Source organism: Ceratosolen solmsi, unplaced genomic scaffold (genome assembly GCF_000503995.2).
Source record: "Ceratosolen solmsi marchali unplaced genomic scaffold, CerSol_1.0 scaffold11, whole genome shotgun sequence".
NCBI classification, from domain to species: domain Eukaryota; kingdom Metazoa; phylum Arthropoda; class Insecta; order Hymenoptera; family Agaonidae; genus Ceratosolen; species Ceratosolen solmsi.
In genome coordinates, this window is record NW_011948416.1 from 12,922,787 (window position 1) to 12,947,447 (window position 24,661).

At 37.7% G+C, this 24,661-nt stretch overlaps 1 protein-coding gene across 1 annotated transcript; it reads left to right on the forward strand.

Annotated features, from left to right (window-relative positions):
* The first annotated feature begins 371 nt into the window (after positions 1 to 371).
* CARPB (Carbonic anhydrase-related protein B) lies at positions 372 to 9,261 on the forward strand. The gene is made up of 8 exons (XM_011495921.1): positions 372 to 838; positions 3,611 to 3,990; positions 7,458 to 7,553; positions 7,697 to 7,763; positions 8,046 to 8,200; positions 8,268 to 8,396; positions 8,912 to 8,960; positions 9,043 to 9,261. The coding sequence occupies exons 1-8, from the start codon at positions 775 to 777 to the stop codon at positions 9,057 to 9,059; spliced, it is 957 nt and encodes a 318-aa protein (XP_011494223.1). The 5' UTR covers positions 372 to 774; the 3' UTR covers positions 9,060 to 9,261.
* Positions 9,262 to 24,661: the final 15,400 nt, after the last annotated feature.

The window sequence follows — 24,661 nt, forward strand, 5'->3', positions numbered from 1 at the left end:
TGCCTGGCGGAGAAACACTTTCCTTCGCGCGCCGCTGCATATTCATGTATGTAGATTGGCTACGGTGGTGTCGAGAGTGGCGGGGCGGCGATGAGGGGACGAATTGGGGGTCACCGAGATAGCCGAGGGGAGAAACCCCTACGAAGCAAGTCGCCGCGCCTTCAAAGTAAACAGTCGAAAGTCGTGGCAAAGGGAAGCAAAAGCCGGAGTCGAAGTCGGAGTCAGAGTCGACCGATAATTGTCGGCGGAAGTAAGAACGCCGATGCCGCTGACGTGTCCTGATCGTCGTAACGGCCGCCGTAGTTACTGCTACGAGTAGTCGGCCGTCCTCGTAACCCGATCGGGTTACGAAACTTTGACCAACATTCGAGCTTCGATATAAATAAATCCGTCGGCCAGAGTCGATTTGGGATAATCGAATCAATGATCTTGTCCAAGCTCGTAAAAATAACGATGCCGAGATAAGCGCCGCGGACGAGGAAGTCGCGCTCCGTCGCGAGATTGAGATTGTCGGATAAAAAGTTGAGGATCGATGTGGGGAATCGTTGGTCATAACGGTCCGTCCGGTCCGTTCGGCCGCTCGTTAAACCGAGGGAAACGAGCGTGAGACGAGCACTGGCGGCGGCCAGGATCGATTGTCGTTGAGGCGCTAATTTAGCGGTGTCCGAGGCTGGATCCGAGGCGTTATAACGATGTGATCGTTACCGTGACGACTTGCGTTCCAGATAAGCCAGCACGTCGCCAGGAGGATGCTGAACTGAGGAGCGCCAAGGGATGGCCGCGCGCACGCCCGTTATCCTGGGCATCTGGGGGGTGTTTGTCCTCGCGCTGATCCAAGGTATGCCCGCGATAGCGACTTGGCCAACCCGTCTCGTCCTCTTGCCCTAAAGGACCGAGTCGAGGAGCGAAGGTCCGCTTGTTGCCGCTTACTTTATCTTCGCGCACGCAGCATCGACACGGCCCCCGGCTCACCACCACCGCAATCACCACCACCCACCAACCCACCCACCCACTGACCGCTGGCCATTTCACTTGTCAGCCCACTTCCGGCAAACAGGCTATTTAAATTGCGTTCCCGCTTGGCTTCACGGGCCAAACGCCTGTATTTGCCGAGGGTATGGGATCGGGCGATGGGTGGGCGGATGGGTGGGCGGATGGGTGGGCGATATTTATTTTATCTTGGAATAGCATCGCGTCCCTCATAATAAACTTGAGCTCTAAACTCGTTTTCAACTTTGCCAGCGGCTGGAAATACGAAATATCCTTTTATAACTTTTTCCGTGAAGGGGTGGTGGACTCATTTATTTACATGCGCTTCATCGTAATGCGTAATTGCTTGCCGTTGACCCACTACGAAGCTGCTTGTGCTCATTTTATGTATTTTTATTTCTTCCTTCTTTTCTGTTTTTTGTTTTTTGTCTGTTTTTTTTTCTTTTTTTCCTTTTTGTTTTGGTTGCTTTGCTCGTTTGGTCTCGTTTTTCCGTTTGCCTCTCGCGAAATCGACAACGGGGCAATTTAACGCGAGGCCACCTTCTTTCCCGCTCTACGACGATTCTCGTGCTCATAATCTTCGACATTATTGTACAGGGAACGAGCGCTTGCCGAAACTAAAGTTCGAGTAATTTTCAACATTCTATTTTCAAGTTGGTATCACGAATGCAGGATACGAGTTTAGTTAAATTGCTATCTATATCGATTCGGCAATATCCGAAATTGTGGGTTACAAATTCATATCCAATTTCGACTATCCGTTTAATTTCCCCATTTAGAGAATAAAAATTAATTCCCACCTATCCACTATCGTATCATCCCATCGGCCAATTATTCTTACCGCTTTAAAAATTCCGAAATTCCAATTGACATGTGCAACTTAGTATTGTCCAAAGTATTTAATGCTGGCTCTTTATTATCGTCTGGCGTTATCTCTCTGCGTGGAATAAAGTTTATATAAAGCTAGTGGCGCTCATATTTCTGTAATAAAGCGGACTATTATCCTGAAAATTAAAATTATAAGGGGCGAAACGAGAGGGCTTATGATTTACGTTGGCAATGGGTTTGATAAAAACTATCAAAGAACTCACGATAATCCTAAAACATTGAGTGAGATATATGTTAAAAGTTTCTCGATAGTACAGTTAAAATTATTACGAGATCTGTGAATTCATTTTATGTATATTTTAACGTTGGCAATACCATCAACTTCTATGCGTATTATATGGCATTTATAAATACGTGAGAGTATCCATCCAATAATGGAATTACCCCAAGTATATGGAATACTATTCGATAAAAAGTCGCCTATAAAGACATCCAAATTTCGATGGAAATCAACGGGGGGAGATGATAAAAAAAAATGAAGAAAAAAAAAGTTATACAGAAAACTATAACAAAAAAACAAAAAAAATAAAAAACCCCCCCCCCCCCACCCGCCAAAGTAATTGAACACCATAATAAGCTCGCTTCTTTTCACAGATATAAATGTATTTTTCATACCTAAAGTATCAAAAACTATGATACTTTTTTTTTAATTATGGGTTCTCTCCTATTTTATTACGCATTTTGTAATTAAAAAGTTTGGCAAATTTTCTTGCTCAAAGAAATCGTATGATGAATTCGTTATTGTTCACTATTTATTCGCTTCCGTCTTTTATCTTTTTATTACAACGAGGCAATATTCCTCGATCAAATCCTCACACAATGGAAATGCTCTTAATAAACTCAAATTATAATTTAATAAGGTAAACACCGGACAAGGACGTCGGCTTGTGTTGATCGGGACAGTCGCGGACTAAAAATAATATTTTTTTATAGCAATGATCGCTGTACGAGGTCAATCGAAATTGGATAAATTTCACGACTGCGCGTCTCGCTTCAATAAAATTAGCTGGCCATATAATCGGCCAATAAGGATACCGATTTTTCATTCAAAATCTATCTATTTGATGATGATTGCCAAAGTAGCGCCCATAATGTCACGTTTTACCCTTTCGATTTTTATTGTTTTGACCTTTGTTTTGGCCTTTTTAAAAATAGCCCTCGTAACTTACAAGGAATCAAATTTTCACAGAGACTCATGCGAGCCGTTAACCGACAAATCGAGCTAAGATATATCATCGACCTAAAAATATTATCCGAGAGCCGTAATAACGCTGAGATCAGTCAGCCGGTAAATTAGCGAATTTCAAGGGCTGATTGATATTTATTAAAGGTCCGATCGGGCATCTATCCTTCATCAACGTGTCTCGCCAGCTAAACGCAAAGTCATTAGGACATTGGATATTGAATCGAGTAAAAACACGAACTAACATATTATTTATCGCGAGCCTCGTCCTCCTCCTCCTCCTCCTCCTTCCTCCTCCTCCTCCTCCTCCTCCTCCTCCTCCTCCTCCTCCTCCTCCTCCTCCTCCTCCTCCTCCTCCTCCTCCTCCTCCTCCTCCTTCCTCCTCCTCCTCCACACTATCCCCCGAGCCCCTCTCCCCAAAAAATAGCCGATTAAGGGGTAGATTGGATTTTTCGCTTTATATGTAGATTCGTCGTAGGTGGGAAGGGGGCTTTTCCCCAGACTGTTTATCGCCTTCGCAATGCACGTCGAATAATAATGATTGCGCAGAGTCGAAACCCGTGAGCTGGGAGGAGTGGTGGACGTACGACGGTATCTCGGGGCCGGCCTTCTGGGGCCTCATCAACCCCGAGTGGTCGCTCTGTAACAAGGGCCGCAGGCAGTCCCCGGTGAATCTCGAGCCTCACCGGCTCCTCTTCGACCCGAACCTCGAGGCCCTGCACCTCGACAAGCACAAGGTCGGCGGCATCCTCAGCAACACCGGCCACAGCGTCGTATTCACCATCGACAACGACACCAAGGAGCTCTTCAACATATCCGGGGGGCCGCTGAGCTACCGCTACCAGCTCCACGAGATCCACCTGCACTACGGCCTCGACGACAACCTCGGGAGCGAGCACACCGTAGACGGTTACAGCTTCCCCGCCGAGGTCTCCGCACCATTTTATCGGCTATATACGCTGGCCAGAGCCGATCGTCTCGCTCGCTACTTACTTGGGATACAGGGCCAACGGGGTCCAAGGGGTCTCGCGCGCTTCGCTTAACGGTTCATTTCGCATGCTCGCGAACTTTTTCTGTTCCACCAAAAGGTATAATGAGAGACTTCGAGTCGAGCTCGCCTCACCTCGCCTCACGAGACCCAATAGCCAGCCTCCCTCTAAATTCGTCGAAATTCTTTATTTCATAAGTTACGTTTCGACACCCCCCCCCCCCCCCAACCCCCCCCCCCCCCCCCCCCCCCCCCCCCCCCTCCTCTCTCTCTCTCTCTCTCTCGCTTTCAAACATTAAACTATTTCGACATTAAACAATCCATGGTGATTACAAAGTGAGCGTTCTTTTCCTTTTCTCCCCCCCCCCTTTTTAGCCTTTCAAAACACGGCCGTCCACTTGACTCGGATGTGCGTGAAATAAGTTCGTGGCTTCAGAAGCCTCGACTACCCTTGTTCTAATCACGAGGCGAGGCATAAAATTGCTAATTACAACTCAAAGACTAGAAATTATAGAGTATAGGAGGATAAAAATTTTTGCGGCTATCGCTAATGACGTTTTATTTACTTGAATTATAATTTTTGTCCCCCGTAACGAAAGCACGCTGGCTTGGAAAGCAAATAACAATTACCTCGTGCTGTGTTATCGGATCGAGTCATAAAGTATTTAGCATAATTGCTGTTATTATTAACAAGCCCTCTGGTCTTTATAAAATTTTATCAAAATATTACGTCTGATTTAGCACTTGATAGTGAAATTATAGATCACTCTCTGCATAAATGACCCGCAAATTTATATCCCAAAATAGCACATCTCCAATTATACTTATATTACCGTTTCAACGGTGATAATCTATTTAATTAATATTATCGCTATACAGTCTTGTGGTTTATGATTTTTGTTTTTCCTTCTTTCTCTTTGTTCTTTTAATCTATATTAAATTTATCGTGACGCCGAGAACTACATTCTAATACGAACTGGCCAATAAATTTTGATAGCAAAATGATTGGATATTTATATAGTAATAATAACAGTAACAGCAACAGCAACAGCAACAGCAACAACAACAACAACTACTACAGCAACAACAATGACAATAACAACAGCGACGTTAATAATGATAATTGAAATAATAACGACAACAGCGACGATAACAGCCACACCATCAACAATAATAACGGTCACAGGAGTGTAGAAAAAGTGAATTTTTTTCTTCTTCTTTTTCTTCTTTTTTGTTAACTGACATTTCAGTCTTTCCATTCGAAAGATGTATATTTTATTTTTAATTTATCTAAAAATATTTCAAACTCAGTGTGGCATGAGAATCAAAGTACAGAGAAATATTTACATATGATAATTCAAAATTCTTAAGCGTATGAGCATTTGGATAATAAAATATATTAAAATCAATAGCTTGATAGACCGACTTTCAAAGATGCTAATTACAATTCATAACAGCATACAATGTAATATTCATCGTGTAAAGAAATATTGAGACATTAGTATTCATACATAAGGAAAGGAAGAAAAAAAACTATGCCTGCATTTGTTATTTTTAACGTCTCTTACTTTTATGATTTATGAGTGAATAAAAAAAAAATAAATAAAAAATATATATATATGAAAAAAAAAAATGCAGAAAAGAAAAAAAAAGAATGAAAGAAACACTTACTAAAAATGTTAACTTCTTTAGCTGACGGTAAATATGAGTTAAGAGAACTTCAACTTAACGTAATAGAGGAAATGAGGAACTACTACTATATTTACATAGGTCAAGTGATTTATTTGTCAAAAATTTGAAAATTTCTCACACTTTGTAAATTAATCCTTTTAATGTTGAATCTAAGAGAAATAAGTTTCGAAATCCTTTGTTAATTTAGCCATTGCTAGAATGAAAAATAATCAAAGAGTCTTTGGCTTTTCTTCATTTACGAATCGCAATCACGACAGTCTTGATTTTTTCACTGACACACATATATATATATATATATATATATATATATATATATATATATACATATATATAATATATTGTACATATATTAGAGATTTCAGGTTTAGATTTCATGATAACCTAATAATTACTTATAGACCAGGTGACCTTATAAAAGACAGCCACGCAAACACATATAAATAATTACATTCACATTCATACGGTAATGTAAGATGATGGATTTCGTTCGATTGGACGCTTTCATGCGTCGTGTCGCTGTTATGTTGATAAAAAATTAAAAAAAAAAAAAAAGGAAATTAAAAAAAAGGCAAAAGAAAAGCTAAGACAGAAAAAGAGCGAATCACGCTACTAATCTCGTACATTTATAAAAGACTGATGGGAATTACCACACTAATAGCCCATTGATGTCTGTTTATTTGTTCTCTGATTGACCATGGCTGTATGTTTGTTATGAAAGGATTTTTACAAAGGGTCCGCAAGAGCACAGGGAACTCTCATTATTACTTATCGTTATTGTTTCATGCCCATGGCCTATTCTTTTATTTTATTTGATTATCTTTGATTTTATTTTAATTTACTTTATTTTATTTTATTTTATTTTATTTTATTTTATTTTATTTTACTTTATTTTATTGCTCTCTTTTGCATTTGTCTCAGAATCTGAACATTATAAACGGGTATAATCATCGTATTATATATCGCTGAAAATGCTCGTTAGATTTCCTTAATATTTGGATGGAATACTTAACTTTTATAGTCGTAATTAGAAAATCGCAACTCCGAAATCCCTCCGTATTCGGTCGAATAACTTAATTTCATATTATACGGTTTTTTATTTGTGTTTTGTTTTTGCTCTGTTGTTGTTGTTATTATTTTATTTATTTGTTTTTTTTTTGTTACACGATACGATCAAATTCTCTCGAACGTAGCGTGATAACTCCATTCGATAATTTTGCAAATAATTAGCGGCAAAAAGTTACACGCTGCAATAGCACTTTGCATTATAAAAACATATTACAATTATACTAATGATTGATTGGATATGGCGAGAATTCTACGCTAGCTAAAAGGCAGAAAAATGAAATGCAAATGAAATAAAGGAATTAAGGCTAAGAAGTATTTGTTGAGTAAAGGAAGCCGGAGAGTCGCAATAAATTAGTAATAATCAATAAACTCGTAATTGACGGTCTAGCGCGTCGGGATAAAAGGCGAAGAATAAAAAGGGGTCGTAGGTAGCGAGCGAGAAGGATGATGGGAGGATAAAGGCAGAAAAAAAGGAAAAACTAACGAGACTCGTATCTCTCTCTCTCCCTCCCTCTCTCTCTCTCTCTCTCTCTCTCTCTCTCTCTCTCTCTCTGTCTCTCTGTCACTCTGTCTCTCTGTCTCTCTGTCTCTCTGTCTCTCTGTCTCTCTGTCTCTCTCTCTCTATATATATATATATATATATATATCTAGATCCAGATATTCGGTTTCAACTCATACTTATACAACAACTTCTCGGACGCCCTTCACCGCGCCCAGGGTATCGTCGCCGTCTCCCTCCTACTCCAGGTACGTGCGTAATCTCCGACTACAATCTCGCCTCCACGCGCTCTCCTTATAAACACTTTATCGCCCCGGCCCATCGACACGATCGGGCACACACGCACCCGGCAATACTAACACTAACGACGCGCCTCGTGCGCCTCTTACAGGTAGGCAGTCTCTCGAACCCCGAACTAAGGCTCTTCACCGAGCACCTGGACAAAATCACATACGGAGGTAAATATGCGGGCCGATTGATCGACCAATATGCTAATTAACAACAATAACAATAATGTTAATTATGATATAATAAATAATAATTAATAATAATAATAATAATGATGATGATGATGATCATGATGTTAAAGAGGAAGCGAAAGATATTCGTAATGCTGAATTCATAAAGCATAATGGTAAATAACTAAGTGGCTGCTCGATTATAATCGGCAAATAAATAAATAAATAATCGCTAATCCAAAGTGAATATTAACGAAATGATAATTCGCGGGATTTTTGCAGGTCAGGCCATGGAGATCAAACGCATTGGCGTCCGCGAATTGCTGCCGAACACTATGCACTACATGACCTACGACGGCTCGACGACGATGCCAGCCTGTCACGAGACCACCACGTGGATCATTCTCAATAAGCCCATATATATAACCAAGCAGCAGGTGAGCAACGCGACGTTTTTGGGCGACGGATAATTAACGTTGCTTAACCGAGGCCAATGTTTTTCAGCTGCGCAGCCTTAGGGAGCTGAAGCAGGGCGATAAACGACACCCCAAGGCTCCCCTCGGTAACAACTTCCGGCCCCCGCAGCCGCTCCATCATCGCCCGGTCAGGACGAACATCGACTTCAACCTTAAGGTACGGGCCTCGAGGATCTATCGTGACCTGACGAATATTAAAGTGGGTTCCACAGGGACACCAGAATGCCCAAATTGTGCGCGATGAGAAAGTGGAATGGCCGCTGGACGTTTAGGACGATTGTTGCGGTTGTCCGAGGCGCGCTAAATTCCTCGCTCGCGTCATTCGTCAATGGGTCCCACGCCCTGGCCCTGGGTATTCAAATTATAGATGAAGAGGCTATTCGGCTAGCGAGAGACACGATCTAGATTATATCTACATTGAATAACTAATGTTAAAAAGTTGAGCGCGTCACGCCACATTCGTCACGTTTCACTCGCATCCTTCGCTCCCCCTTTGCCCCTCGGATAAAGCCAGCATACCGTATCAAAGGACCTCCTCGTTTATTTTTCTTTTCTTTTTTACGCCTCGATGAATGCTCCACGTCCTATACGTCAGGAAACATTCCAACTTGGGCTCTAAAATAATAATCGCATGGTCCGCGCGAAATTAAAACGCTTCAACTTCTTTTCCAGCAGGGCCCGAAAAACTGTCCCACTATGAACAGAGATATTTACTACAAAGGTGAGCAAGATCCGACACTTTTTAACAGAGTTTTGACGGATGGTGCGATAATAAAATATACATCTTGTGTCCTCTGTTGCAGCAAATAGTTGGAAATAGAGGCTCGAAGGAAGAAACCTGAAGAATGCTTTGAGCGAGAAATTCGTTGTGCTCCCCGTCCGCTCGCAACCTCGACAATGATATCGAGACAAAAGCGAGAGAGGGAGAGAGGCAGCGAGACTAGTGGATATAAAAAGTATGATTAAGAGTGAACTCGGCGTAGCGCAAGAACAAAGGGCAAATTAAACAGAAAACCAACAAAAAAAAAATAAATAATAATAATAATAGTAGTAATAATGGTAATAATGGTAATAATGGTAATAGTAATAGTAATAATAATAATGATAATAGGATGATTTAAAAATAAAAAGAAAAAAGAAAAAGTGAGAGAGAGAGAGAGAGAGAGAGAGAGAGAGTGAGAGAGAGAGAGAGTGAGAGAGAAGAAAAAACAATAACTTCGATGTATAGATAAAATTAAACAATTGACATATCAAGATGCCACGACTGGCAGCCGATGAGTGTGGAACGATCGCCGCTACTACCGCTGCCGCCGCTTCATCCTCCCGCGCAATGTTTTTCGCATCGTCGCGCGCGCCTCTACCCGCGCCGCATAGCACAATACTTACGCACACACACGCGCACAAACAGCGCACACTCGCTCAGCCTACTCTCGCGATCGCCGGACTACGCATGCATACGCCGTAGTCCATGCGCGCACGCACAACCGTACACGCACGTGTGCATGCGCCTTTATGTACTCAAATGTGTGTGTGTGTGTGTGTGTATATTAATTCGTGGGTGCGCGTGTGTATGTACATAAATGCATACGTATATAAAAAAAAATGCATAATAAAAAATACAGAGAAAAACATGTATATGTATATATATACATATATATATATATATATATATATAGGAAAAATTCGCCATCCGAAAAATTAATAAAAGAGAATGCTTTGTTGTTACTTATTAGACGTGAATTGCCAAGTATATTTCCAAGTAAATGAATATACCTTATAGTTGCATAGTCGATTGAAAATAAAGCAAAATATGATAAAAAGAAGTATGGCCGAGATTGAAAAGATATGAAAATGTAAAAAAAATGTAAAAAATTATATTATAAATATCGAAAAGGAAATTAAAACAAAGACAAAAAAAAAAAACAAAAGTACACAGAAAAATAAACAAGAAAACATACGATTATCGAATAATTATATCGAAATAAAAAGCTATGACTATCGTGGCCTGTGCGGAGACATGTACTATCGAAGATGACAGATATTAAATTAAGTGCGCGACTAATTGTGTATGATAAGTTTTGCATGAGCGAAGGAAAGCGTATGGTTACTTACACACACAGTCACGCGTAACATTCACACGTATGGGCTTGTATATTCATATGCCAAATACGTACCGTCGACATATGAATATGAGAGAGCAGCGGTAAGGGACGAAAGAGAGAACGAGATAGAGGGGTAGAGTGCGAGAGAAAGAGTGAGAATGAACGACAAAGTACACTCATTCATACAAATTTGCGTGCTCACGCGCGCGCGCTCCAACTCGCTCGTAAACAGCCAGACACACGTCCATACAGAAGTAATCGCATAGAGGCCGAGAACAGAGACACAGATTCACTCACGCACGTATTTATATATAAGAAAGGATTAAGAAAGAGGCGAAGAGAAGGAGAGACGAAGAGTTATTTGGATAGAGATATATGAAAGAGCAGTAGGATTTGGATGAGGATTAGGATTAGAACTAGGACGAGGATGACGATAATGGGGACGACAACGGGGACAACGACGACGACTTTCAACGACAACAACGATGACTACGAAGATGACGGAAATAATGATGATTATGATTATGCGGATGATGATGAAAAATGTTTATACTATATTCTTGTAATAAAAAGTGTTGAAAAAAGCAGCGTCGGCCAGTGTGTCATGCTTGTTTAATTTTTCGAACCCCTCCACCCTGTCGCCCCGTCCACCCGGATTCACGATCCATCGGCCTCCTTTTTATACGCCTGTTGCTACGAGAGTGCGTTGCGGAACTCCGGAGATGGCTAAGATGACATCGACAGAGTTAGCGTTCGATCGATTAGCCCATTAAAGCGTCGGGACGCCGGTTTTGGATCGATCGCGGCCGCAGCGTCGCGCGACATCGGGGTCGTTCGAGCGGTCAAGTGCCGTCGGGAATTGGACAGTGGCGGCACCCGCGGCTATGCGACAGACGTGCGACCGTCGACGCCACCGACGCCACCGACGCCACCAACGCCACCACGACCACCACCACGACCACCACCACGACCACCATCGCCGCCACCGCCACGACCGTCAACATCATCGTTGTCCTTGTTGCTGCCAACCACCGCCTCCGCCTCCGCCACTGTCGCCTCCGTCGCCGCCGCCACCGCCGCCGCCGCCGCCGCCGCCGCCGCCGCCACCGCAGCTGCGCAGAAGCACGATTGCGAGCCTCGGCGCTGCGACAAATCTGCGCGGGCCGACACTCGGCGCCACTCGCCAGCGTTCCTGTTCCTGGTGACGAGCTGCGCGCTCCGCTCGAGGGCCGCCGCCTTCCCCGACTGGACCGACTGCCCGGCAGTCTGCCGCTGCAAATGGACCTCGGGCAAGAAGTCGGCCCTCTGCCCCGATGCGGGCCTCACCACGCTGCCCGCGAGCCTCGACCCGGACATGCAGGTTCTCGATCTCTCGGGCAACCGCATCCCCACCCTCGAGGCCGAGACCTTCAAGCACGCGGACCTCCTCAACTTGCAGCGCGTATTCATGCGGAACGCGGGTATAAGGGACATAGATGGAGACGCATTCAAGGACATGCGGATCCTCGTGGAGATCGACCTCTCGGACAACCACCTGCGCAATCTCGTGGCCCACACCTTCACCGGCAACGAGAGGCTCAAGATGCTTGTTCTCAGCGGCAATCCTCTGGTGACGCTCAGGGCTAATCAGTTCCCGGTGCTCCAGCACCTGCGTAACCTCGAATTACGTCGCTGCTCGCTCGTGCAGGTGCACCCTCAGGCATTCCAGAGGCTGCTCGCGCTGGAAACACTCAGGTGAGAAGGCGTGCGCGACCCTAAATCGCGTCCACGAGAGCTCTCACGTGCTCTAACTAAGGTGCTACCTTACCCTTTTGGTTCGAACTTCCCACCCATCCACCCATCCACCCATCCACCTCTCTCGTAACCCACAGCCGATACCGTAATAACGAGCGAAATGCCCCACGCATCCTCGAATACCGGGCGCACGCGAATCTCGAATCTCGCCTTATCCTCCCCATTTCTTATTTTACCAAAGCATAGCCAACGTGCCTTGCTCGATTTCTTACCGATAGAGCGACTTCCCCAGCCACGCTATCCACCACCCACACATGTCACCTCGCCACATTGTTCTATATAATACACCACGGCTCGTGCAATCTCTTAAGTGGATTCTGTCTGGGGACGTGTAATTATTGTCATTCTTAAGCAAATGCCCGTCGACCAATATCACGTCACGTTCTCGGGGTTGTAAAACTTGCCTCAACCAATGTTCGCCTTAATCTAACAAGCGATAAATAATAGTACCGCGTAAACATACTCGTGCACGCATCTCCAGTACTCGCGAGCCATATTTCTATAGCTAATGTAATTCTTATTAAGCACGCAAAAGACTTGGGATAAATTTACAACATCCTCGTTATCATATTAACATTACATTGATAAATTAGTAGGGAATGAATTTAATACTGGAAACGGCAAACGCCTCGCTCTTGTATCTTTCTAAGTAAACGTAAATATAACATTTAAGTATCGTATAAAGGCAAAAGAGAAGAAGAAGAAGAAGAAGAAGAAGAAGAAGAAGAAGAAGAAATAAAAAACTATCCCCTTGAGTAGGCATATGAAGTACCGTTGGAAAATTCGCTAACTTATTCTACGCATGGGCATTAAAGAATAAATTACGTCGGGATAAGGCACACTTTGGGTGGATAAATAAATCCATTTCATTTACAACATATAATAATGCGTGAGCAATATTATTATATTAATTTTTATTGCGAGAGACACGCATTTGGTCCTGTAACATTTTGAGAATTTATCTTTAGCGATAATAGACGGAACGACCAGTCGTGTACAAGCAACGTATAAAACGTAAAAACATCCGGGCAGTGGCTATAAGATTTTTATCTACACTTCACGATCGAAAGTTGACAGCCGCGACAAAAATGCCTGAGAGTCGCGCACGACTGTATTACTTTCACGCGACTGACAAGATCTTATCTCTCGGAAAATATGCAAAAATAAATAAGTTTTAAGCTTATAGGATTTAAATCAACTTTACGTAAATTTTCTTACTATAAATGTAATACGAAAACAGGAGTTTCTTCTTTTCTTCTTTTTTTTTCTTTCGTGCTTTCGAATTACTATCCTGACTAATAAGATTTGCTGTTTTAAATAAGTAATCCGATTTTCCAAGATTTTCCATTTTATTATGTTATTTTGTACACTTTCGATATTTAATTATCTGCATCTTTAAAATCCCGGCTCATTTCATTCATCGCTGAATTATTTACATTAAATGAATTTATTCATTTTATCATAATGAATAAATACGTTCGCACTCTTAATTATTAGGAAACAAAAAACTTACTCTACACTAGCTTAAAAAGCGTTTAGAAAGTTTTTTTTTTTTTTTTTTTTTTTTTTTTTTTTTTTTTTTTGATTGCGCAACATAAAGCATTTATTGTAAGTATCACTGAAAAATCAGTCAATAAATAATCAATTTTTTTCATACGCTACTCTCGATACCTTATCATTTTACAGTAAATATTTATTACTTAAAGCTAAGCCGTAATTCTCGGCAACTGCTTAATTCGCATTTAACTTCAGGAAATTTCAAATCTTGAGGAAAAAAAAAGTTTTAGATATTCTTAATAGTATTTCGACGATTATTAAGAGAAATCGCAGATAATGATATCTAATGATCCAGGTCTAATGTGTATTTGGGAAGAAAATAATAATTAAAGTTAGTTTACTATTTTTTCACTTGTTAAATCACCGAAGAATGATAATATTAATTTAATTACGATTAAAAATTTGGAATATTTATATGAGTCTCTGATACTAGTGAATACATTTACAGGATTGTTATTAATTTTTTAAATTAATAAAAATTAAAAAAGAAAAATAAAGTGATATTAGTGAAGATAGCCGATTCCGACGAACGCGAAAAAAAAATAGAACTTATGACGAATAATGTAGACACGCATAGATCAATCATTTTTCATTTCTCTTAAACGGTAAAATTTCATTATCGTATCGAGTATTTATTAATTTGAAATTTCAATGTTTCAATTTTCAATATATATATATATATATATACATATATAGACACGTATGCATTCACACACGTATATCTGATTATACGTTTCTTTGCTTTTAATTGAATATTAAAGATATAATCTTTAAGATGTACGTGGTCATTCATCGTGCATCTTCGCTCTTGCGGCCTCGTCCATTTAAATGGATAATCAATCGAAGTTAAAGTCATTATGAAATAAAACAATTTCAGAGTTTAAATTATTTCACGGGAATGAAAGGTGCCCGGGCACCGGGACGTATTTAATAAATGTATTTTCATTAACTAGCTCGCTTAAAGTCAAGCCATGTTAAGATGAAAATAATATTCCTAATTTCCATTAAATCTCCATCTGCGGACTTAATTTACTCAAAAATACAGTAGTAAAGGAAAAAGATGTCGCACTAGTACTTATTTCTCCAAAATTACGTGTGCCACTGTTAAATGTGGGGCATAAATCTCAACAGTGATCAGCCGCAATCAGCTTTAAAAACTGTTTTGCTCGCTGCTCTTTCAGATAAAAGTGATCAATTTTTATTTTAAATCAATTTTTATGTACTTTGTACAAAAACTTTGAAAGTTATACCGCCAGGATATTCAGATCCTCGTGAGGGTTCATCATTTCATGGAGCATCATGCTATCGGTATTATCATTAATCATGTTCTGCCCATGAATAGCTTTTCATAATTTAGCAATGCCAACGGGTCGAGTCGATGCTTTGAAAAAGAATTTTTTAAATTTTGAATTTTTATTTCTTATAATCATACGTGCGATTGTGGCCATAAAGAAATTTATCCTACTTCTGGTCACACAACAACCCCCGAAATGTCCCAATTTATCGAAATTCTAATACGTCACCGCCCATTCTCATTAGAAATTATTTTGTACATTAACCTCAGCATGTATGTAATAAAGGATCTTATTACAAAGGAAATGCGAGCTCGTGGAGGTAAATCTGATTGTGCGCATTTCGGAAGTCGTGCGGTGAATCAAGTATAGATTTCCCAGACACTTATAAGAGATCCGAGTTGAATAATAATGGAATACGTATACGTTGCCACAATAATTACAAACATTATCGTTTCACTCGGTAATCGAAATTTAACTTGATTAAACCCCGTAAAGCTTAAAATTACAAAGACACGTCACCTTTATCTGTACCTGCTCAAATCTTTTTATCAATGATCTCGTCGAACTGAGAGGGAACTGTAATTTTTCCGTACCACGCGTAAGCCGATCTCTATTTTTACTTGTCACGAAATGTATCTCTTACCTCGCAATAAACTTTCAAAGTACTTACTAATTGTGAAAGTCGCTTCAAGCTTAAAGGGAAAATACTCAGGACCGAATAAGATAGAATGCTTTTTAAGATTATATTTATCTTAAAATAAATGTGAAATATGCATGTGCAAACTTTAAGTAAAATCTATCGCTTAACTGTTTTGACGCTAGATTTCCATTTATTCAAGGTTCAGTTACTTGGGAGAAAGAGAGTTAAAAAAAATAGGGAAAAAACGAGAGAATCATTCACATGTTCCAAGTAAAAGCTTTTTACCTCGACGTGTGGTTGATTATCCATTTGAAAACATTTACAAAGAAAATGAGAGCTTCCGAGCTCCACACTGTACATCTCATTTTAGACGAGATTTCCTTCAATACCGCATTCTAAATTTCTGATTTATGAAAATGACATATTAGTGATTACTGTAACACCACTGTCATGGATTCGGTATTGGAAATGCAATAAGAACAATAAAAAAAAAATAAATAAAAAAAACATTCTTTTTTTTTAAGGAAATTCGACGATTGAGATTCATTTGCTAAGGAAATATGGACATAGCCGTTAACGTGAAATAACTGTTTTATAATACGATATTCCTTACAATATTCAACGTTAAAGTTGTTAATTATTCTTAACTTCAAGATCAAACTAATATATATTTATACAATTGTACAATAGAAGAATATTTGAGATGAAGCCATTTCAATTGTCTATTGCTGTATAATAATTATATGCAAAATAATTGCAATTAGCAATCGTGTATGTCCGTCTAAACTATAAAGGTTAAATTATCATATAATGATACGATATAATAATAATAATATAATATCTCCTGATTGTATAATAATTTCAACAACTTTTTTAAATCCAATATTTCTTACAGCCGTCTTTAAAACTCAATATATATTTTAATAAAATACAAATATTTATAAATATTTTATAGAAAATAGATAATTTCACACTGCCTCGTATGTAAAATTTTATAACTATTTGTATATTTGTATATTTGTATATATATATATATATATATATATGTATATCATTCTTCAAAAACAATATTAATATTTAATATTATAAAGAAATTATTTTCTATATTACCTTCAATATATATTGAATTTTGAATTCTAACAAGTATCAACTGTACAAGAAAAATAATAAAATAATATGTTTAGAGAGCAGTATAGAAATTTCATAAATTGCTGTTCGATCGATGCAAGGGAGAAAAGTATTATTTTTATATCTCGTACGAAGATGCCGATTCTATATTGCTATTTCGGTGAGGTAAAATAATAAATTGTAAACTCTATCAGTTCCCATAAGGTCCCGTCTGCTTGAGGACAAAAAAAAGGCAAAAAAGAGAAAAAGGTTCAAGATATTCTAATAAAACATTGTACATTAGGTGACGTTGCTAAATATCCTGAAACATAATTATGTTAATTATTTTACTGAAACTGAAAAATATGAGGTTCATAATCAAGTACGGAGAAACTAATTTTTCTTCGTGCAATTAGGTGAAAATTCAATAATCTCAAAACTTTCCTCGAGTCAGAATATATAAGATATAAATCTATGCTACGCGTTCATTTTGTAAATTTTCATCAGCTTATATTGTTTCCTCGTAATTTCATTTTATTACAAGAAGCAATTAAAAATAACAGTGAACATTCTTGTATAAAGCATTCCAATTGAATATTAAATAGCTTAAATTTGAGGTTTTTTCCCCGTTTTCAAGTAATATCGTGTTAGAATTGATGAAAAATTAAACAACCAACGATTTACCAGCCACTTAATAATAATACAGTTTATCAATATTTACAAAACGTAAAGAAAATTCAATACCCATATGAAGGAACTAAACTTTCTTACATTCTTGCACAAAGATTGTGTATCGTTCTCATATCGTTTACTAAAATCATAAAACTTTTCCTTCAATCAATGAAAAGCAAAATTGCAATATAATAAGCTCTATATAATTGTCAAGCAATCAATTTTTAAACTAAAAAATTTCTTAAAATAAATAAATTTACATACACACATGCGCGCGCGCGCGCACACACACACACACACACACACACACATATTGAATTGAAAATGATGTATTATCATATATTAGTAAAATTATTTATCGTTAATTTCGACCTTAATTTTATTATTGATAATCAAAGCACTAAATAGATGTAATGTAAAATTTAAATGTAATTTACATAAATTATAGCGCAGAATCTTTGATCTTTGAACAAAAAAGATAGATTAGTCAAGCCGTGAATGTTCGCGTTATTATTCCAATTTCATTGATGTTTCATAATATTAAATGGACTTAAAGTTATTGGCTAAATTTCTAAATCTACGACATTACAATTACGTATAGGGAAAACTTTGGTTGCCGAATCTAAATCACAAAGCCATTATTATTACATTATTGGCACTCGAGTGTTAAACATAACAGTTGATTCTAATTAAAAGAAATAAGATTCAAGAATTGTCATAGGAAGCTGCATTGGCGCAATGGCACTGGAATAAAAGAAAGGCGATACCCTTCTATTCGGCAATAACGACATTCAATACGATTCCACTTGAGAGTGCGCCAAATTTGAAAAGTGGCGATAAAACTGCAGTCAAATGCGGCGCAAGAACAGTTTGCTCTCTAATGGCGGTTAGCGTTTATAATTGTCGAAACAATGCCGTGACACTTAGCCCGCGTTAAACGAAACAACCTACACTGGATTTAAAAGTTATAACGAATGGGCGGGGTCGCGCTCATACGACAACAATAATTACTTTCATTCGGCATTTTCCAGATGCCTGTTGTAATTAAAATGCGCGACCATTGGCGTGTACGCTAGGTACGACGGAGCGACCTTGTTAATAGTCAACGGGACTAATCGTTACGGACAAACCGACGCAGCAGGGATCAAGCCCTTCCCCTACCACAACCATCTCCATCCCAGCCCCTCCATCCGTCGACATCGTCCTAACGTAACGTTGGCACCGATCGCCCTATCGCCCCATTGCCCCATCGCCCTATCGCCTCCACGGCGAAGAGTACGCGCGAACGTCACGCTCTCCTGCTTGTGCAGCCTCGACAACAACGAGCTCGAGTACCTCGAGACGGAGACGGTCGTGGGCCTGAAGCGACTCAAGACCCTCGGCCTCGACAACAATCCCTGGAGCTGCGACTGCCGGCTCCGAGACTTTTGCCGGCTAATGACGAGCAGCGCCCTGAGTCGGCTCTACTCGGTGCCCCAGACGTGCGTGCAACCACCGAGGCTCCAAGGCCGAGCCTGGAACGACGTCCGGTCCACGGAGTTCGCTTGCGAGCCAACGGTCCAGCTGCCCCTGAGCAGCCTCCAGGAGGAGATGAGCGGCAACGTGAGTCTGGCGTGCCTCGCGAGCGGTGACCCCGAACCCGAGGTCTGGTGGCAATTCAACGGCGAGCCCCTAAACGTCACGAGGCGCGCCCCCGACGATCTCCTACCACCAGGTGGGTTGGCTGCATCATCCTCCTCTCGACTCTAGCGAGGAGCTTCGGCTAAGCTGGCATTTTGGTTGCTCTAATTGCTTCGGGAATTTCGATCGTTGGCCGAATAAGGGAAGTGCTCGGTCGAACGTGCGATGATTTATGAGCTTCGCCTAAATACTGCAACCTTCGCAGGGAAAATCGATGAATCCTCGTGGATGCGCGATAGAGCGCACAACTCACAATGGCACACGAGCCGAGACTAACGACAATTATTGATGCATTTTCCTCAAACTCGAGCCACAATCTTTTGTTCCTCTTATTCTTCTTCCTCCTCTTCGACTTTGTCCACTTTTTTTCTATTCTTCTCGTATGTTTAGCGCGGATTTGCGCTAGACAAGGCTCGGGCTAGCTGGCCGGGCAACATTTATTTTCTTCAAAAAGTAATCTAACTTTCTTGCTGCGCGATTGTAAATTTATTGCAAATTTGCAGCCTGAAAAACGCGGGGTCCGTCACTAAGTTTGACTGCATTTTTGTCGGCGAATAATTGCGCTAAATCCCCTCTCGCGATAAATTTGAGGACGCAATTGTTGCGGTCTGTAGCTTTGGCTTATATGACGTATTGAAATAAGCTCGAATCTGCCGGGTAGACGCCGCGAAATTACAAATGCACGAGTAATTATGCTGTTCCCTTGCTTTTGCCCTGCGCTTTACTTATACACTTTCGACTACAAACGTCTTTTCAGCCAAATTTCCTACCAAGATATTCAAATTACGAGGAGACGCGTAGCCAATTAATTACTCGATGTCAAGATAATTTCACACGTATTCCCATGCATTTGGGACAATAATTTCCCTTACGTTTGTTTCTCTAGCACTCTCCGAGGGCACCATATACGCTTAAACATCATTTTTCCGCAATTAAGGGATTACTAAAACGAGACGTGTGATGGCGGGTGGGGGAGGGGGGTGAAAGAATTGTAAATGTACAATTATACTTACAAAAAATTAATTCCTTAAAAATTCCCAATTCCTTGTATCTTGAGACTTAACACTTTTTTCCACGTCATGTCATCTTTTCATCTACGAATAGACTACGTTTATTTTAATAAAGGATACTTACAACTCCCAAACAATATCTATTATAAAAACAACTATTGACAATAAGTTTTCCTCGAATCTTAACTTTATCCAATCCAATCATCGAGTCAAACTTTACAATGATGTTTGTTCGTGTAAGACAGTATATATATATATATAGTTATTAAGCACTTTATTTTCGTTATTTCGTTAATGTCGTTCTTAAATTTAATAGCCATTTTAAAAATAATTAATCCATTCTTATGAGACACGGTATGTTCGGTATCTTATATAGACTTACTACGACTCTCAAAATGCAACTTTATTTTAGAAAAAAACACGTTGCGAGATATATAAAGAAGTTTGCCAAATACTTTTTGTTTTAATGAGGAAAAACTACAAAGAAATACACTACACGGATACGTAATTTTACAGCTTATAAGATAACAAAAAATAATTCAAGTTTTTTAAGGTGAAATAAAATTTTTTTATTATTCTTTAAAATATATTTTGCCCTGAAAATGAAGAGTTAAATTTTTTATTTTAAAAATTTGCCATAAACTCTACAAAAAAATGTAGTATGTTGGGTGAATTAAAAAAATTTCTCTATTTTCAAAAATAATAATTATTTTGATATATATATATTGATATATATATATAGAATATACTATTTGAATAAGAACGATAAAAAGAAATATTCAAATGCAAAGTATTTATCAAAAGTTTCAATCTATTACAATTCAATACAAAATATTATTGCAAATTCATATATAAATTGCAAATCTAAGACAAAAACTTCAAACATATTATAAACTTATAATTCTTTATAAATAAGTACTGCTTATTTTTAATGTGTTTGGGGGGGGGGGTTATTGTATTACATAAAAATATAATAAACCTTTTGTAAAATACTGATTAAATTAATAATTTTTAATTTAATTTGAAGCAAAATTTACAAGCAACAATAATGATTAATTACTTGTGACATTCTCGATATGAACATAGTAATTCACTCAAATTTAATTATTGATGGACAGGGAAATAATATATTAAGCTTTTATTGCATTTTTACTTTATTTAATATATTTTTCGTACTATTAGAAGTGTCACGAGCATTGAATTGAATTTTTATTATCGATAAAAAATGATGATTTTTGCATCCGATTGATATTTACGATCATTTACTTTCGCAAACTTTATGTATTTTATAAGCAATGTTCGTTAAAAAATATTTGATAAGAAGATAAGACATTTTTTTATTTATATAGTTAAATTTATAGGAATTTTACGAATAAATCACAAGGCATTAATAAAATATTATATAATGTAATTTTATTCTATATTTTATTGGTAAATTTTACATAATTATGGAAATATGTATGAGAATTTTCCAGAATTATTATTCTTTCAAAAAGCAAACAATTAATTTTTGAAAATATACAGTTGCCAATTTATTTAATACATTAAATAATGTGCTTAGTAATTTTAATTATAACATGATATTTAACATTATTACTAAATTTAAAGTATTTACAAATATCTGTCACTGTGCATTTATTATAATACATGATTAAATTTAGTTTTTTTTTTTTTTTTTTTTTTTTTTTTTTTTTTTTAATTTTAACTCTGAGATTACTTAGAGATTCCATTGCTTTTATTTTATAATATTTTTAATCGTTATTTTAGCAGTTTATTTCATTTTTCAAAATGTAATTACAATGAACCACAAATTATTTCACAGTGGTAAATATGCTGAACGTTATATAATGAGTTCAACATTATAAAGCCGAAAAATTACGGAAAGTTAGAATCCATCGTGTTATGTGTCTTTGATTGTGTGTGTTGGTCGTGATCGCGAATCTCCTGGCACCGACGCTCAATGCATGAGAATACAATACAAGTACAGACGCACATGCTCCAGTGAATAGTTAAATACGCAACCATTAAATTTTTATCAAATTCTATGCTAAAAATTATCTTTATTTTACGAGTTAAAAGCAGGCGATTGATTTTAAGAGCTTTTTACAACAAATTGATATATATATATATATCGAAGAAATAAAAGTTTCAAACTCTATCCCGGAATACTAATAATTATAAATCCCCTACCGAATAGTCGTATAGGCAGATTAAAATAATATAGGCAATTTTTAATGCGAATAAAAAGTCTGGCTATTTCTACGAATAGCATGCAATTCACAAGTGATAACGTTCTCTTCAAAATTGAAGCAATTGGCCCAAAAACATTGTAAAGATAATGGCAATAAATTAGATATAATAATACAGTAGCTTGATAATAGTATATTTGAAGGGACGGTAAATGACTTTGCCATTAAACAAATGAATAAATATATGTATAAAATATATAAATGAAAGTGTACGAATCACGTAAGTATACCGTATTGATGGACTAATATTTCACTTCATAAAGTTATTTTATTTCAACAAAGCGAAGTATAACCTATTAAAATACTTTTAGTTCCTACTGTTTGAACTTACGATAATGTAATGTCTAGTGATGGGTTTATCTTTCAGAGAGAAAAATTCTTTTTATATTTGTCGTGAGCATTCATTTTCACATAATATCCTGAAACTAATTGTTTACATTTTGTGTTGACTTTAAAAAATGTCGTAAATTGTTATAATAAAATGAGATAAAAAAAACTTGTAAATTAAAAAGTAAACGATATTTTATGGCCTAGGATGATTTATTCCGCTTTATAAACAAAAGGCTTTGTAAATACTATATATTTAATGAACAAACGCTTGATCGATTATTGTTTGTTTGTTTTTTTTTTCTTAAGGAATTACTTTGACTAATTGAATAAAAAGAGGAATGTTTTTCTTAAGAATGAGTAAATTAAAAATAACGTATTGTTCAGGAGAAAATGTTTAATCGTTGCTTGATTATATATTTTCATTTGAAAGCAATATATAATGCTCGTGTGATTATTGTAACTCTTGTAATCATTAGATTAATATTGCTCTCAAACACATAAGTTCTAATCTGAGAAAGCAAAGGCTATTGAATAATAAAAAAATTTTGATTATAATATTAAAGTCTCCTCTCATTACACAATACTTTATATACTTCACTTATATATTACATATAAATTGTCCTAATGCAGTAAATTTGTATAGCTTACGTTCATTTTCTTTTTTTATGTGGTATCCCATGTACTACGCGTCTAAATAAGGCAACAATTCTCTTTCTCTCTCTCTCTCTCTCTCTCTCTCTCTCTCTCTCTCTCTCTCTCTCTCTCTCTCTCTCTCCCGATCCATCTCTTTGTTAAATATAACACTTGCATTAATTAAGCGATCAATGTCGTTCTCTGTGCAATCTTACTAATAATATAACGGTTATACACAATTATAGTCTTGCTTTAACATTGTCATCTTTATTTTTCTGAAATCGCTGGTACGTCACCACTCCCAAGTTGGATTTATCTCTTATCCTCCGATGTATTTTCATTATTTGTGAAATAAGGTGAATCGAAAGAGACATCAAAAGGCAGCTTCAGACGCTTTTATGACGCAATGTGTCGCTTAAATATTCAGCGGTAGAGAAAGGCTCGGTGCCTTATACAGATAAATTGGTTGTGCGTTCGCAGGTGATTTAACTCTAAGCATTATTTACATTAAATATTACGCATATACTTTATTACGCATAAATATGTCCTATCTCATATTTTCTATTTTTTTAATTCAATTGTTTATTATCTCGTTATTTTTATTTTTATCGTTGTTGTTTTTGTTGTAGTTGTTATTATTATTATTATTGTTGTTGTTGTTGTTGTTGTTGTTATCATCGTTATTAAGAGATAAGCTCCGCTGGATTTTGAAATGTATATGTGGTCAAATGTGCTTTTAACTTGCACCTCTAATCTTCCATTTCAGCCTTTACTTTTTACCGCTTTTATAATTGCATTTTATTTACTTTAATCATTAATTATGCCTCTTTTCTTTTAATACAAATTGTTGCAATTAGCTGCCTAGATCGTCAATTTCTCCTCTATATCTTCTATACTTTATTTATTGAATGCGTCTAATAGCTTTATTATAACGGTTAATAAATTCTGAATCATTGCAATTCCCTATCATATCGAACATTCAAAGTCCAAGCTTAAATATCACTCTCAAACAACATGTTTCTTGCGCCAATAAGTAATTAATTTGATTTTTTCCTCTCTAACAGTAGTACAAGAAAAAATTTATTGCCAAAACTGAAGGAGAGAAGTGTCAATAAAGTTATAATTAATAACATGATAAAAATAAAGTATTTGAAGGTACGCTCATATTTAAAACCGCAAAATTTAATTTCTTTTAAACTAAGCCACTAACTGATATTTCATTGTCTCGCGGTTCACGAACGACTGCAGACCGAGAATGACCCGCAAACTTAACTTTTAACAATCGATGCCACGGACTTGAGCCAATTATTCAAACATATCTGCGCATTCTAATTGCTCTTTCCTATTTCAATC

Excerpts from the sequence above, each read along its gene's own strand:
- CARPB (XM_011495921.1), top strand. The coding sequence starts at position 775 with ATGGCCGCGCGCACGCCCGTTATCCTGGGCATCTGGGGGGTGTTTGTC. Across the intron at positions 7,554-7,696 it reads CCGTCTCCCTCCTACTCCAG|GTAGGCAGTCTCTCGAACCC; the intron begins GTACGTGCGTAA and ends CGCCTCTTACAG. Across the intron at positions 7,764-8,045 it reads GGACAAAATCACATACGGAG|GTCAGGCCATGGAGATCAAA; the intron begins GTAAATATGCGG and ends GGATTTTTGCAG.